At 33.5% G+C, this 15,458-nt stretch overlaps 1 protein-coding gene across 1 annotated transcript in view; it reads right to left on the bottom strand.

Moving 5' to 3' along the window:
• Positions 1–1,531: 1,531 nt before the first annotated feature.
• Positions 1,532–15,458, bottom strand: part of LOC133173555 (vitellogenin receptor-like) — a 56,041-nt gene continuing 42,114 nt past the window's right edge. The window contains exons 25-31 of the mRNA XM_061308538.1: positions 13,292–13,483; positions 11,966–12,159; positions 11,504–11,623; positions 10,795–11,146; positions 9,573–9,773; positions 7,631–7,784; positions 1,532–3,198 (exon numbers count right to left, since the gene is read on the bottom strand). Of these exons, the coding sequence (XP_061164522.1) occupies positions 3,070–3,198; positions 7,631–7,784; positions 9,573–9,773; positions 10,795–11,146; positions 11,504–11,623; positions 11,966–12,159; positions 13,292–13,483 (1,342 nt within the window). The 3' untranslated portion in view covers positions 1,532–3,069. The remainder of the gene's footprint in view (positions 3,199–7,630; positions 7,785–9,572; positions 9,774–10,794; positions 11,147–11,503; positions 11,624–11,965; positions 12,160–13,291; positions 13,484–15,458) is intronic.

Genomic DNA, 15,458 nt, shown 5'->3' with positions numbered 1-15,458 from the left:
CCTACTTAGGAACCCCGGCAACACCATTCATCGAAAGTATGAGCCCTAGAATAGTCTTCTTGTAACCCCGACACATCAGTCTAAAAGTGATAATCAGAAGCATGAACCTTGCGCAGAAAAGTCTACTGCGAACGAGTTTTATTGAAATTAGAACAAAAAGTCGGATTTAGAAGGTGTTCCAAAGAGACATCGTGGCACAAAATGGGAAAATTTGACAAAAGTAGAATTTTTGCATGACACATTCAAATTTTGTTCAATTCTTGAAAGTATTAGGTTTCAGAAAAATACAGGTTGCAGAACCTAAAAAAATTACTTTTATGCAGAAAAATTTTTTTGTCTGCCCCAAGACGAAAATATTGTTTCACTTCCTCGTCCTTATTGTACGCGTGCGCAGAAAAGTTGAAAAGGTTACAATGATGTCTCAGGAATTGAATGTAGGTACCGTGGACCAAGGATTTTGATACAATATTCAAATAAAATTATCACAACATATTCATCACCTTTGCATGTTGTGTACACGGTTGATGCGATCTTTTTTCCCGGTACTCATATCTTGCAGTCTTTCTTGCTTTACAGTAAGGCTGAGTTTGTCAAAAAGCGTTCTAAAAGGATTTCATAGCAATCGCTATCTTTAGTTACCATGGCAACATCGTTCAACAAAAATAAAAAAAAAGGAATTAATATGCTTCCTGGTATATAATCCAATTGTGTATCAAGTTTTACTAGTACATGTATTTTAAGACATGTCTATTTAAAGTGACCCTGGCAAAATCGTTCATCGAAATAAAAAGGCCTCACCTGAGGAACCTTATCTGAACATAATCTTTTAATGTTAATAAGTAGGAAAATATTCACTGAAAAGTAAGACCCCATGAAAATAGTATCCTTTGTTTTTGTAACGCCAAACTTTAACACTAAGTTACTTTAGAAGGAGGTCAAGCAACGTACATGTAGTATTTTCAATTGGTTTAAAGATATTCTATAAATTTTACGAGTGAGATTGGGCAAAAGTTCTATATATTTTGTATGCCATTTCCTTACATCTCAAATACATGTATAGCAAACATATTTACACATATCCATGGGTAACATTTTAAAACTGAAGCGATTTTGGAAATGATCAGTGGATCAATTATTTTAACGATTCACATGTGATACACAAATTTTGTAAATATTGCCAAAATGAATCATCAAAATAAAGCAATATATTGAAGACCTATAAAGTGATGATATTTTTTTCTTTTTAAAAGCTCTATAGATTTATAGGAGGGAAAAGCAAAAATTGAGAATTTTGAATTTTACAAAAAACTAAAATTTCTTAATATTTTTGAAATTTGATTTGCATCATTTACAACCAAAATAAGTCCAAAAATACATATCAATCCATGTACCAATTTTGGGTCTCTGCATGTAGCAAATACTCTTAACTAATATTATTAGAATTACTGATAAAGTGATTGAATTGAAAGTTCATGTGCAATTTTAACTCAGCTGCTGCAGCCCCACTCAGTTTACAGAATAATTAAATAAATCTCGAAATGCACTGTTTATTCAAATCACAGGCCACAGGTGCTTACAATCACAAAATGTATACATAAACAGTCTAAAAACAGATCTTAAACAATTTTTAGCATAAATTATCAGATAGAAAACATTTGTTGCAAAATTGATATAAAGTTTATCGTATTTTTAGCATATTCCATTTTTAGACAATCATATGTTAACAAATAAACAACACTGTAAAATATCTATAAATATCAAATCTCATCAATTATTAAACTCATAGAAATCTGAAAAAAAAATATCTGTATAAAAATACCAAATAAATAAAGTTACTAATATCTATTTATCCACTGGTATAGACATTTAAATGTTTACGGTAATAAGTTTAGTTTAAACTTTGTTAATCACTGATTTGTCAAAAAACAACAGATTTGGCTTCACCTACATATAAGACATTCAAAGTAATTCAGCAAATAGCAATACACATGTATAGGTACATGCATGACATCGAAAACCTTGTCTGATATTGCACGTTTCTCATACCATAAATCAAGAAATGTGTTCAATTAAGTCGACAGAATAAATGTTCTAGAAACAAAGCAATGTAATCATTTATTTCATATACCAGAAACAAAGCAATTTAATCATTTATTTCATATACCAGAAACAAAGCAATTTAATCATTATAATCATTTTTGCATATTCCAGAAACAAAGCAATTTAATCATTTTTGCATTTGCATATTTTTGCTTACATTACACTGACTTTCAGAATTGATTGGCTGACTCCAAATAACATTAAAAAAATTGTAAAAACACAGTTCCCAATGTTAAATTAAAAAAAATAATCCATCCCTACTGCACAATATTTGGAGAAAAAATGCTTTGGATGACCTCTAACAAACATTTCACAATTACCAAATAATTATTTTTACAGTATTTCATGTGTCACATATTGGTAGTGTCATATAAATCATTGAAATACAATACAGAAATCCTGTAAAGATGGTGTTTTTTTAACCACCTTGAATACTCAGACATTTTATCAATTAATATAATGCTGAATTGTCCTTCTGCTCTCATACAGCTGTATCACAGATACTCACTACACATAAAAATGACACCATTTTTTTGTAAATCAGAAAAAAACCACCACCTGTGATTTTCAGAAGTATAATATTACCCTAGAACCTGCATTAAAAGGGACATATGCAGGTTCTAAATGCAGATAAAAAAATCTGTTGTTCTATGAGCAAATACAAAACAGTATAAATAATTATATATGTGGTCACATTGAAAAGACAGTACTGTCCTATTTTTCAACAAATTTCTTTTAAATTTTTTAAAATGAAAATGGCCATCAAATTATATGTATTCAATTTCATGATTTTCACAAAATATAGTCAAATTTTCATGCATTGTAATTTTTATATTCATTACCACTGCAACAAAAACACAAAATCTCCTAAACCTTTACACAATAAATAACCAATCAATTAATACATCAATATGCTGGATCCAGTGACATAAGACAGTTGATTCACTTAATCAGGCTAAATCTGAGTTGTCACACTGGAATAAGCTGTGAAGTCAGCGGATCATTTTCATCAGAGTGACTGACAAATGCTGAATCTACAGAGGTAGTAGAATGCTGCCATCTTAGTTCACCATGGTCTTCCATAATGTCAGAACTCAACTAAAAAAAGGACAATTTTAAGTCAAATCTTGTACTTATACTGAAATAGACACACACACTGTAATTTGGAAATTTATATCGTTCAAATAATTTTCAGTTTGATACTATTACATTCCAAATACTCATTTTACACATTCTTAAAGAGTAACCCTAGCTTACTTCCTAATCACACCATTGCTATAATGAGTAGTTTTATGTTTCAGATGACCAATTTTGCAGGCAATTTAAATTGCATGACCCCCCCCCCCCCCCAAGGAAAATACTTGTAATTCAATCTCTTTCTTCATCTAAAGGAAGTAAAAGTGTTGTATTTAACAAGATGTGTTTGTGAAACACTGATCCCCCCCCCCCCCCCCCCCCATGGCAGCTGATGGTGAATGTTAAAGTTTCTCAAATGCAAGTCAAACTCCAAGGTGAAGGTCAACAGATAAAAGCTTTGGTACCCAAACAGAGGTCTTGTCACAAGGAATAACATCTGTGAAATATGAAAGCCCTAGCACCAACCAATCAAAACTGATGGCTAAGGTTAAGGTTTTTCAAAAGTAGGTCAAACTCTAACATCAAGGCCAAAATAAATGGTGCCCAAGGAAATGTCTTCTCACAAGGAATACATCTGTGAAATATGGAAGCCCTAGCACTAAACATTCAAGTTTTGGCCAAGGTAAAAGTTTTTCAAACGTAGGTCTAACTGCAAGGTTAAGGTAAAAAGGTCAAAATTTTTGGCACCTAGAGGAAGGTCTTTTCACAAGAAATGAACCTGTGGTATATGAAAGCCCTAGCACTGATTGTTCGAAAGTAATGGCTAAGATTAATGTTTTTCAAAAGTAGATCATTCTCAAAGGTCAAAGTATTGTTGGAACTTTAAAGAAGGTCTTGTCACAAAAGACAAACCTGCAAAATATAAAAGACCTAGCCCTAACCTTTCAAGAGTTATGGCTAAGGTTAAGGTTTTTCAAAAGTATGTCAAAAAAATTTAAATCCAAGGAAAGATCTTATCACAAGGAATACATTGATTAAGTATGAAAGCCCTAGCACCAACTATTAAAAACTTATACTAGGTTAAAGTTTCCTAAAATTTTGCAAAAGTGGGTCAAACTCCAAAGTAAAAGTCAAGAGGTCAAATATGTTGGTACACAAAGATAGGTCTTGGAATACACGTGAAATATGAAAGCCACAGCTCCAAAAAATCAAAAGTTATGGGCAAGGCTTAAGTTTTTGCAGACAAACAGACAAAAAAACATTAACAGACAGACAGAGCAAAAACTATATGCCCCTGAATCTTCAATAACTGGGGCATTAAAATGCAAAAAGAGCAAGGCTCATTTATGCATAAAATGGGCCCCTCTTTATAAACTGTTTACAGACTATTTATCGACTCTGTCCAATTTCAATTTAAAGATTTTAATAAAAGACTTCATGCTTTCATATCATATTAAACAAGTTTTTTTTTTTACAAAGTGCTCATACCAGAGAAAGGGCTTTGCAAATGAATTTAATTTATAGAAATATTGTGTATTTGATTATACAAACAATTTAAGTATGAGCACACCTCTTGATCAGAAAATAAAATAAGTAAATACATTTTAATAACAGTTCTATCAATTAATATTTACTTGTAATTTTCAGAGCAGATTGTCTAAAAATTTTGGGAAATGGCTTGAAATATTAGTCATTTTGGAAGAAATTTCATGAATTGTGAATAATGCACATTCCAAGATATCATAATACATTAACTAGTTGTATCATTTTAAATAGATATTTAACTTAATGACCATTAACCCAATATATATTTAACATAATGTATGCTAAATTTTAACATTTTTTTCTGAATTATGGCCTTTGGTGAATCTTGCTCTTTTTTTGATGTATCTTATATGATGTATCTAAGAGGGATCAAATCAGAAAAAATACACTGAAAACTGTTTGTTATCTTCATATTTTACTGTAGAAAACACTGTATTATGATAAAACCTAAAAACGTACAGGTATAAACTCCCCACAGATAATTACACTGTTTGAGTATAGGAATAAGCTGGTCAAATGCTCCTGTCTGGTAGGGGTATCATGCCTCTTAACTAAACCCCTCCCCTTACCTGAGAAAACTGTAAAGTGCCAAATCTCAGCTTTTAAAACTAACAAATTTAAGACTCTATTTAAGTCTTTTTAATAAAATCATATGATGTACACAAAAATTCATCTGAATTATTGAATCATATATCTGACATGAATTTTACACTTTTCCTGACAGAGAACTTAAACTAGCCAAAATGACCTTGGATCAAGGTCATGACACTCCTCCCTACAGGTCATAAGTAATCCTTGTATGAGGTTCCAATGTTTCTCCATTACAAGATATGGTCAGGACAGAAATTATACATTTTTCTAGAATTGACCTTGAACTTGACCAAATGATTTTGAGTCAGGATCATGATACACCTTCAGGTCATAAGCAATCTTTGTTACAGGCATGAGGTTCCAGTGTTTCTCCATTACAAAGTTATAGACTGGATGTTAATTTTACACTTTCTGCCAGTGACCTTGAACTTGCCAAAATGAGCGTGGGTCAAGGTCATGACATGCCCCCCCAGATCATAAGCAAACTTTCTGTCATGTATGAGCTTCCAATGTTTCTCCATTACAAAGTTATGGCCTGGACATGATTACACAGGCAGACAGACAGAGAGATGGGAAAGGTGATTCCTACATATCCCCCTCTGAACTTTGTTTGAAGAGCATATATTTATAAATTCAAGACTCAACTTAATTGTTTTCGACCATCATATACATGTAACTGTTTTTTTTAGAATTCTATCATGTTCAAGATATGAAGGCTTTGATTGTACTTTATATTTTATACAGAAGACCCCATAATCCTTCATAGTCACCTGATTGTCATGAAGGATATCTTTTCAACATACTCTCTACAAACCACCTTCATGTCACATGTACACTTTCTTGTCACTAGTTTATCATGTATTAAAATCCACTTCTGATGCCACTCTTTTGTTCGAGCGCTTCATTATTTTTCGGGAATGGAGAGTTGCAAATTACACTGAAAACGGTATTTTCTATGTTCAAATTCTCCTTTCTGTGCCTCTACCAAAGAAAGAACTTAGAAAATTTCATTAACTAAAGCTTTTTTTCATATTAAGAAAAAATCATACAGGTACATTTGACAATCGATCCTGGTACCCTCACCATGATAGTCAGACACTCAACTCACTACGCTATCGAAGCTGCTGACAGAAAACGGATTTAAATTACTTTATAACACTTTACTCGCCTTACTCTCTCTCTATATAAATTAAATACTACTACTATTATTATATTAAATATATTTTTACTGTATATCTTTTATATATTTTTCATTATATATTAACAAACAATAATTACAAGCATTTAAAACAGTGTAAAAAACCTTTGGGACCTCGGCTCCATTACTTTTAAGGAATGGAGCGCAACTCATACATTAAAGGTGCTTGGACACACAGATGAAGTTAATATTTTCTCAAATTTTTGGTATAATATCATGACTTATATGTTTTTATTGCATTTCACATGGAAATAAAATAAAAAAAACTTATTTTATCTGGAAATTATTGAAACTACAAATTTCGGGACGTGTTTGATTGACACATCTATGCACTTTCACAAAGTAAACTTCATCCTTAATACATGTACTTAAGAAAAGTAGAAATTTTGTTGTGCAATAATGAAAAAATATTAAACTATAATCAAGAAAATAAAGAGTAGAAATGTGAGAAAGCAATACAAACTCACCAGTATTGTCAGTCCGTGCTCAGTGATGTGTACAGAGTTTAACAAATTGAACACACCCGTGAAACATAACTGTTTTTGTAAACAGGACACGAGCTCTGTTATTTTTAATGTTTACGTTTCACCGGGTGTGTTCAATTTGTTAAACTCTGCACACATCACTGAGCACGGACTGACAATACTGGTGAGTTGGTTTTGCTTTCTTACATTTCTACTCTGAATTTTCTGGATTATAGTTTGAATATATTTCATTAATACACAACAAAAATTTTACTTTTCTTAAGTATTAAGGATAAAGTTTGCTTTAAGAAAGTGCTAGGATGTATCAATCAAATGCGTCCCGAAATTTGTAGTTTCAATAATTTCCAGATAAAATAAGTTTTTTTAATTTTATTTCCATTTGAAATGCTATTGCAACATTTAAGTCATCATATTATACCGAAAACTTGAGAAAATATTAACTTCAAATCTGTGTCCAAGCACCTTTAACCCTTACATAAATTTAGAGGAAAGATTCATTGCAGGAACATCCAAATTCAGACTATTCTCAAAATATTGCATAAAAGCTGAAAATTTCAAAAGTTTATGACTGAAACAGTAAAATCGCTGTCAAATATTTTGTGATAGATGACTCAAATGACCGTAAAAACTATACCGATGGGCTTACTTCCTCATAATCATGGCTCTGATCATTGTTTTGTGGGTTGGTCCTAGCTGGATGTTCACTGAAGAGCTCCTCATTATCCTCAGAGTGACGATTACTGAGCAGAGGACGAAAATGAATGATCTCAGCAATTGGAACTTTATCTCTAATAAAAAACACGCAATTCAGATATTCAAACAAAATTTGATCAACTGACTGTTTTCACATCCCCTTCAACTTACCTTGGACAAAAAAATTATCTTATTTTGTGACAGCTACAATATTATAACTAGGAAATAAATTCATGCATCTGGACCAACAGTGTACTTACATACTGTATATGAAATCAGCAATGTATATACATTAATAAACTTTTGACCTTGACCTTTGTCAAAGCATCCTCAAAATGTCAAACAGTCACTCTTTAATGATCTTTTATATATGTACTGAACAGAAATTCAATATGATAAAATATATTTTTTGTGCCTATATCCTACCATTCTCAATCCAGGCAGTAATCATGAAGTCTGCATTTAACAAACTAATTCAGGGAATTCATGTTCCCCACTCAAGAACAGAAGTTTGAGATATGTTTTGAGACAAATCAAACAATATACATGTTTGTGACCATGACCTTTGACCCTTTCACCTCAAAATGAAAATGCGTTATAGAGAGTATTGAAGTGAATCTTGAAACCAATCCATACCCTACATGAACTTGTGTCCTTTACCTTTCACCTTTGGCCTCAAAATCAATAGAAGGTAGGAAGAAAACTAAAGTTACCATCTTGAAACCATACAATACAAGAAAACTAAAGTTACCATCTTGAAACCATACAATACAAGAAAACTAAAGTTACCATCTTGAAACCATACAATACAAGAAAACTAAAGTTACCATCTTGAAACCATACAATACAAGAAAACTAAAGTTACCATCTTGAAACCATACAATACAAGAAAACTAAAGTTACCATCTTGAAACCATACAATACAAGAAAACTAAAGTTACCATCTTGAAACCATACAATACAATACATGAATTTCTGATCTTGGTCTTTGATCCAAATCAATAGGAGTCTTTTTTAAGTCATAGGGGTTTATGATGTAAAATTTCATTGCTAAAGATATCATCTGGAAACTAAAGTGGTACAGAGACAGATGGATGGACAGACCCAAATATATATTCCCTGCATTTGGCAAAAGTGGGAGACAAAAAATTATCATCCCTTAATTGCAGAATTTCACCTGAGAGATTAAGGCATAACTGATATAAATTGTATCATATACCTAAATGGAAATGACCCAAAAACATTCACCTGGTCATTCAGTTGTAAAGTATCCCAGGTATTATGGAATGGTGATAACCCTATCAAGCAAGATTGGTGGGTTTGTGGCAAATGTCATTTGACTGTGTAGCCTTAGATTAACCTGGTTACTCATTCCAACTTACAGCATGATCGGGAGGTTGTGGGTTCAAGCCCAGGCCACAGACGTAAGTTGATAAAAAAAAATGTATAGGTAGCAACTGTTCCTTTGCCAAGCAATCAGCACTTTAAAGTAAAAGTTGCAGATCTTTTGGCACAATAAAGATCCCTCAATGCTCAATGACCCTCAATGTTGAGTAAAGGTATAACTTTGAAGCCCTTCACCAGTACAGTGACATCTCATATTAGCAAAAAATTCTTGAATGGGATGTAAAACAAAAATCAATCAAACATCCCAATTTTAAGCAGAATATGATGCATATTTGTTTGTATATTTCTACAAACCAAGCATCCATGCATATTTTGTGCAGTTAGAGTATGTACCTTCCGACAAGGGGCCTGATTGAATATATTTAAACTTGAACACCAACAATATTGGCTAAAGCTTTCCTAGACTGATGAGTTTGGCTAAAACACATTGTTTCTGTGATAGGCTAAAAGCTGAGTCTATATATGGCTTAATTTACCTCTTATGTTGTACGTAACACAAGCAGCTGATGATCACCACAGCTGTAAACAAGGAACCCAGGATGACTCCAACTATGACAGAGGGGTTGTCTTGTGGAGGCCTGGGGTTGATGGCTTCTTCTCTAGGAGGCTTGGGGGTAATGGCCTCTTCTCCTGGCTCCTCCTCATTGCAGAAAAAACCAGTATAACCTGGTCTGCACCTAAAAATAGAAAAAAAACAAGAAGTCTGTGAGCAAATGCTCACTAGTAATACTCCTGCTCTGATGTGAATATACACTCTCATGTTGACACTGAATTCATACAAAAATGAACCCCACCATTTGGCATGCCTAAACAAAGAATGTGCCAAAATTTCAAGCATCTGCACTGAGCAGTTGTTGAGAAAACTGTGACGGAAATCCATACACCTTGGTAGAAGCGTCTGGCATCAGAGAAGGACTAAGTTGGTTTAACACTGAAAATATTTTACATATTTAAAAATCTTTTTTCCTTGAAATCTAATTATAATCAGCCCCCAGGGTGGACTAAGTAAGTCATGTATTGAAAAAAAAGAGGAGTAATACAAATGTAACGCCTTTTTAAAAGGCGTAATAACGCCTTTTGGAAAGGCGTAATAAAACCTTTTGGAAAGGCGTAATAACACCTTTTGGAAAGGCGTAATAACGCCTTTCCAAAAGGTGTTATTACGCCCGTTATATATACATCAAAGGTGTTACAACGAAGCCCGTTATGCATAAATTATCCCACGTTTCCAACTATCGTTGATGTCCCTGGCATACTCTACTAACTAGACAGTGATTCCTTATATTTCCATTTCATTTTGAAATAAAAATGTAAATTTAGATTTTAAAAATGTAGACTAATAGATTTTAATTACACGAGGCCTCACATGTCAATTTCAATAGTCCCCGCCCACTGACGTCAAACACAAAGACAGCCGCACGAGAATTACATGCATATTAGGCCTCCTTAGAGTCAGACACAAAGACAGCCGCACGAGAATTGCATGCATATTAGGCTTTCTTCCCTACTGACCTTTCGCTTGGCAAAATTTGCATTCCTTTAGAATGATCAAGAAATCAACTCTCCTAACTTTCAAAGAGTTATCACAGAGAAAACAAATAGAAATGGAAATATACTCATATCAATTCATTAGGGAAAGCAATTAATCAATTATTTCAAGGGATAGAAAAAAATCACCCTCTGAATTAAGTAACTTACACACAATAATCTATATCTTTGTCCTTTGAATAAGAACATGTTCCCCCATTCATACACAGTAAATTACATGGGGCAGCTGACAGAGGTGATAGGCTGACTTTGGTTGAAGAAGCTGTTTGATCCATCATGGATCTAGTAGGTGTTGGATCCAGCTTAGGTGGAATAGGTGTTGGCTCAACCTTGGGTGGAAAAGGTTTTGAGGTTACTTTCCGTGTAATTATAGACATTGAGGTTACCCTTGGTGCACTAGTTGTTGGGTAATCTCCATGAGTTGAAGTAACTCTTGGTAGAAAAGGTGACTTTGATATTCCTACTTGAGTCTTAGTGCTAACCAAAGGTACCACATGAGGACCTACAATATAAGGTTTGCCATACATAAAGAAATTATACTATTTCTAGAATTGCAATTACAGCTATGGGAAATAAACTGATTTGAAACTTGATAAATTTGATATGAAATCAATTTGATGAAAAACACTGACAACAGTAATGAAAAAAAAAACACCTAAAAGAATATCAACTGAGGGTTTTTATCCTGTGTATATCAACTACTGTTAATCAATTTTTATTTGTGAGAACTTTATTTTTGCATCAATTACATAAGATAATTAAATTGCCTGCAAAAATGTCAAACTCACTTTACCAAATATCTTACAAAAATAAGGAGTCATGAAAATTGGGTGGTCAACAGTATAAGAACAATACATACTTCTACAAGTCCTGTTATTAATGAGGTCCCATCCATCAGGGCAGGCACAGACAGCTCCCTCTGGTGTCGGCAAACACAGGTGTGAACAGAATCTCTTGGCACATACATCTGACCTGGAATCTACAGAGAAACAAATACTGTCATTAATAACTGCTCAAAGTGTCCAAAAATACCAGGTAAGTGTTATAAATTGAAACATTTTATAGATGTAGTGAAAATGGAAATTCATCCTGGGAGTCACCATCACTTATGCTCACCTAAATGAGAAGGAATTTTTCGCAAAATATTCCCTCACAAAGCAGCAAACTGCCACATCCATGAGGATATCAACCCTATGTAAACTGTCCGTTTTACTGTCTCTGCTTTGTTAATAAAATGCAGATATATTACCACTACAGTAACTGTACACATAAGAGATGGACATGAACTCTGAAGGGATTAATACATATATAAGAGCCTTGCCTGCATTCTGAAGAATTGGATGGATGACCTTCAGTTGACTGGAGAATGGAAGGTCATTGGTCAGCATGGTCGTATGTCCTGTGATTCGGTTATATTTATAAAGAGACTTGCTTGCTTCATCAGTGAAGTACAGGTCATCTCCAAAAACATTTATTGACAGGAATTTGTACAATCCCTGAGACAAAATGGTCCTCCTGCAAAAATTACAAATACTGGTCATGAGTAACAGCTAGCCCATAGCTTGATTATCAAACAATAAGTATGGACTGATTTAGAAGAACACAGAAAAGAAGAAGGGAGATGATAAACCAAGGAAAATGCCATTGGTTATCAGAAAAATCCCTAAACATTTGAAATTTTTCTTGCTAGATTACATATAATTTATTCATCTATAAATTAGTATATAACATACTGTATTCCTTATTCTACTCTACTACTTAAAGCTGAACACAATTTGTAAAAGTTATTTATCCGCCATATTCTTTTATTCAGTGGTTATTTCTGAGGACCACTATATAAACCATTCACTTAGTCACTGTTCAGTGTAATCAGTTGTCACCTGCGTAGATGGATGTATGCTACATACTAGCTATTGTAAAACACTCGGTAGCGACAAAAATAACTGTGATCTTCTTCCATGGCAGGAGAGAAAGATACCAAACAAACTTACAACAGGTCAGTGCAGTATACAAACAAATACATGTAACCTGCAATATAATGTAAACAAAGGTAATGCAAGATAACCAGCACAAACACTTGTCGTCCATTCCACGCCGATACCTGTGACAATAAAGCAGTCAGGTGTAACGAATGCAAAGGATATACCTCAGTGCTGATATCAGAGTAAAATCTAATATGGCGTGTCCTATTTACAAATCATGTTCAGCTTTAATATTATGAAATGACTTGTACGTCTAATCCCGAGAACAGGAATCCTCATCTGGGCTATTGAGCAAGAGATTTTATATGTATTTCAGCACAGTAAGAATAAAACCTAGATATCTTATTTTTTGAGTGCATGGTGCTTCACTCAAAATTACACAATAATGAATTCCTTGGGTATATTAATGAATCTACAGTAGATAGTGAAGTTGAAAAATTCCATGCATTTTAACTAAAAGTTCAATAGGAAATCTATCATCCTACTGTTATTCACATGAAAGAAATTCATCAGTGAAAGATAAACCAAAGAAAAAAAAAATTGTGGTCAATATTTGTATAAAATATAAAATGACACCTTGATAAACTGTTGGCTTCACCTTCAGACAGATTTGCAACCTGAATCCAGAGGAATTGGGTGGTAAAGAAAAAAAAGAAATTGATTACCTGTAACTGCCATCAGTACTGCAGCTCTCAATAGCATGCTGAACATGATCTATCCAGTATAGTCTGTCTGAGAACTGGTCCAGAACAAGACAGCTCCTGACAGACACAAATTCAAACTCCACTACACTCCTCCTCTGTACCCCCAACATAGTGCTCTTCTGAATGGAGTCACGATTCAACCAGAACATCAGTCTGAAAACAAAAACATCAGTCTGAAAGTCAAAACATCAGTCTAAAAGCCAAAACATCAGTCTAAAAGCCAAAACATCAGTCTGAAAGCCAAAAGTCAAAACATTAGTCTGAAAACCAAAACATCAGTCTGAAAGTCAAAACATCAGTCTGAAAGTCAAAATATTAGTCTGAAAGTCAAAACATCAGTCTGAAAGTCAAAACATCAGTCTGAAAGTCAAAACATCAATCTGAAAGTCAAAAGTCAAAACATCAGTCTGAAAACCAAAACATCAGTCTGAAAGTCAAAACATCAGTCTGAAAGCCAAAACATCAGTCTGAAAACCAAAACATCAGTCTAAAATCCAAAACATCAGTCTAAAAGCCAAAACGTCAGTCTAAAAGCCGAAACGTCAGTCTGAAAACCAAAACATCAGTCTGAAAGTCAAAAGTCAAAACATCAGTCTGAAAGTCAAAACATCAGTCTGAAAGTCAAAAACATCAGTCTAAAAGCCAAAACATCAGTCTGAAAGCCAAAAGTCAAAACATCAGTCTGAAAACCAAAACATCAGTCTGAAAGTCAAAAGTCAAAACATCAGTCTGAAAACCAAAACATCAGTCTGAAAAGTCAAAACATCAGTCTGAAAACCAAAACATCAGTCTGAAAGCCAAAAGTCAAAACATTAGTCTGAAAACCAAAACATCAGTCTGAAAAGTCAAAACGTCAGTCTGAAAACCAAAACATCAGTCTGAAAGTCAAAACATCAGTCTGAAAGTCAAAACATTAGTCTGAAAGTCAAAACATCAGTCTGAAAGTCAAAATTCAAAACATCAGTCTGAAAACCAAAACATCAGTCTGAAAGTCAAAACATTAGTCTGAAAACCAAAACATCAGTCTGAACGTCAAAATTCAAAACATCAGTCTGAAAACCAAAACATCAGTCTGAAAGTCAAAACATCAGTCTGAAAGTCAAAACACTAGTCTGAAAACCAAAACATCAGTCTGAAAGTCAAAACATCAGTCTGAAAACCAAAACATCAGTCTGAAAACCAAATCATCAGTCTAAAATCCAAAACATCAGTCTAAAAGCCAAAACGTCAGTCTGAAAACCAAAACATCAGTCTGAAAAGTCAAAACATCAGTCTGAAAGTCAAAACATCAGTCTGAAAGCCAAAACATCAGTCTGAAAGTCAAAATTCAAAACATCAGTCTGAAAACCAAAACATCAGTCTGAAAGTCAAAACATTAGTCTGAAAACCAAAACATCAGTCTGAAAGTCAAAATTCAAAACATCAGTCTGAAAACCAAAACATCAGTCTGAAAGTCAAAACATTAGTCTGAAAACCAAAACATCAGTCTGAACGTCAAAATTCAAAACATCAGTCTAAAAGCCAAAACGTCAGTCTGAAAGTCAAAACATCAGTCTGAAAGTCAAAACACTAGTCTGAAAACCAAAACATCAGTCTGAAAGTCAAAACATCAGTCTGAAAACCAAAACATCAGTCTAAAATCCAAAACATCAGTCTAAAAGCCAAAACGTCAGTCTGAAAACCAAAACATCAGTCTGAAAGTCAAAAGTCAAAACATCAGTCTGAAAATCAAAACATCAGTCTAAAAGCCAAAACATCAGTCTGAAAGCCAAAAGTCAAAACATCAGTCTGAAAACCAAAACATCAGTCTGAAAAGTCAAAACATCAGTCTGAAAGTCAAAATATTAGTCTGAAAGTCAAAACATTAGTCTGAAAGTCAAAACATTAGTCTGAAAGTCAAAATTCAAAACATCAGTCTGAAAACCAAAACATCAGTCTGAAAGTCAAAACATCAGTCTGAAAGTCAAAACATTAGTCTGAAAGTCAAAATTCAAAACATCAGTCTGAAAACCAAAACATCAGTCTGAAAGTCAAAACATTAGTCTGAAAACCAAAACATCAGTCTGAAAGTCAAAATTCAAAACATCAGTCTGAAAACCAAAACATCAGTCTGAAAGTCAAAACATTA

The sequence above is a fragment of the Saccostrea echinata genome, unplaced genomic scaffold, assembly GCF_033153115.1.
Source record: "Saccostrea echinata isolate AGI-Se365-2 ecotype Australia unplaced genomic scaffold, CSIRO_AGI_Sech_v1 ptg000056l, whole genome shotgun sequence".
NCBI lineage: Eukaryota > Metazoa > Mollusca > Bivalvia > Ostreida > Ostreidae > Saccostrea > Saccostrea echinata.
The sequence above is the reverse complement of the archived record's forward strand: the minus strand, read 5'-3'. Positions and strand labels throughout refer to the sequence as shown.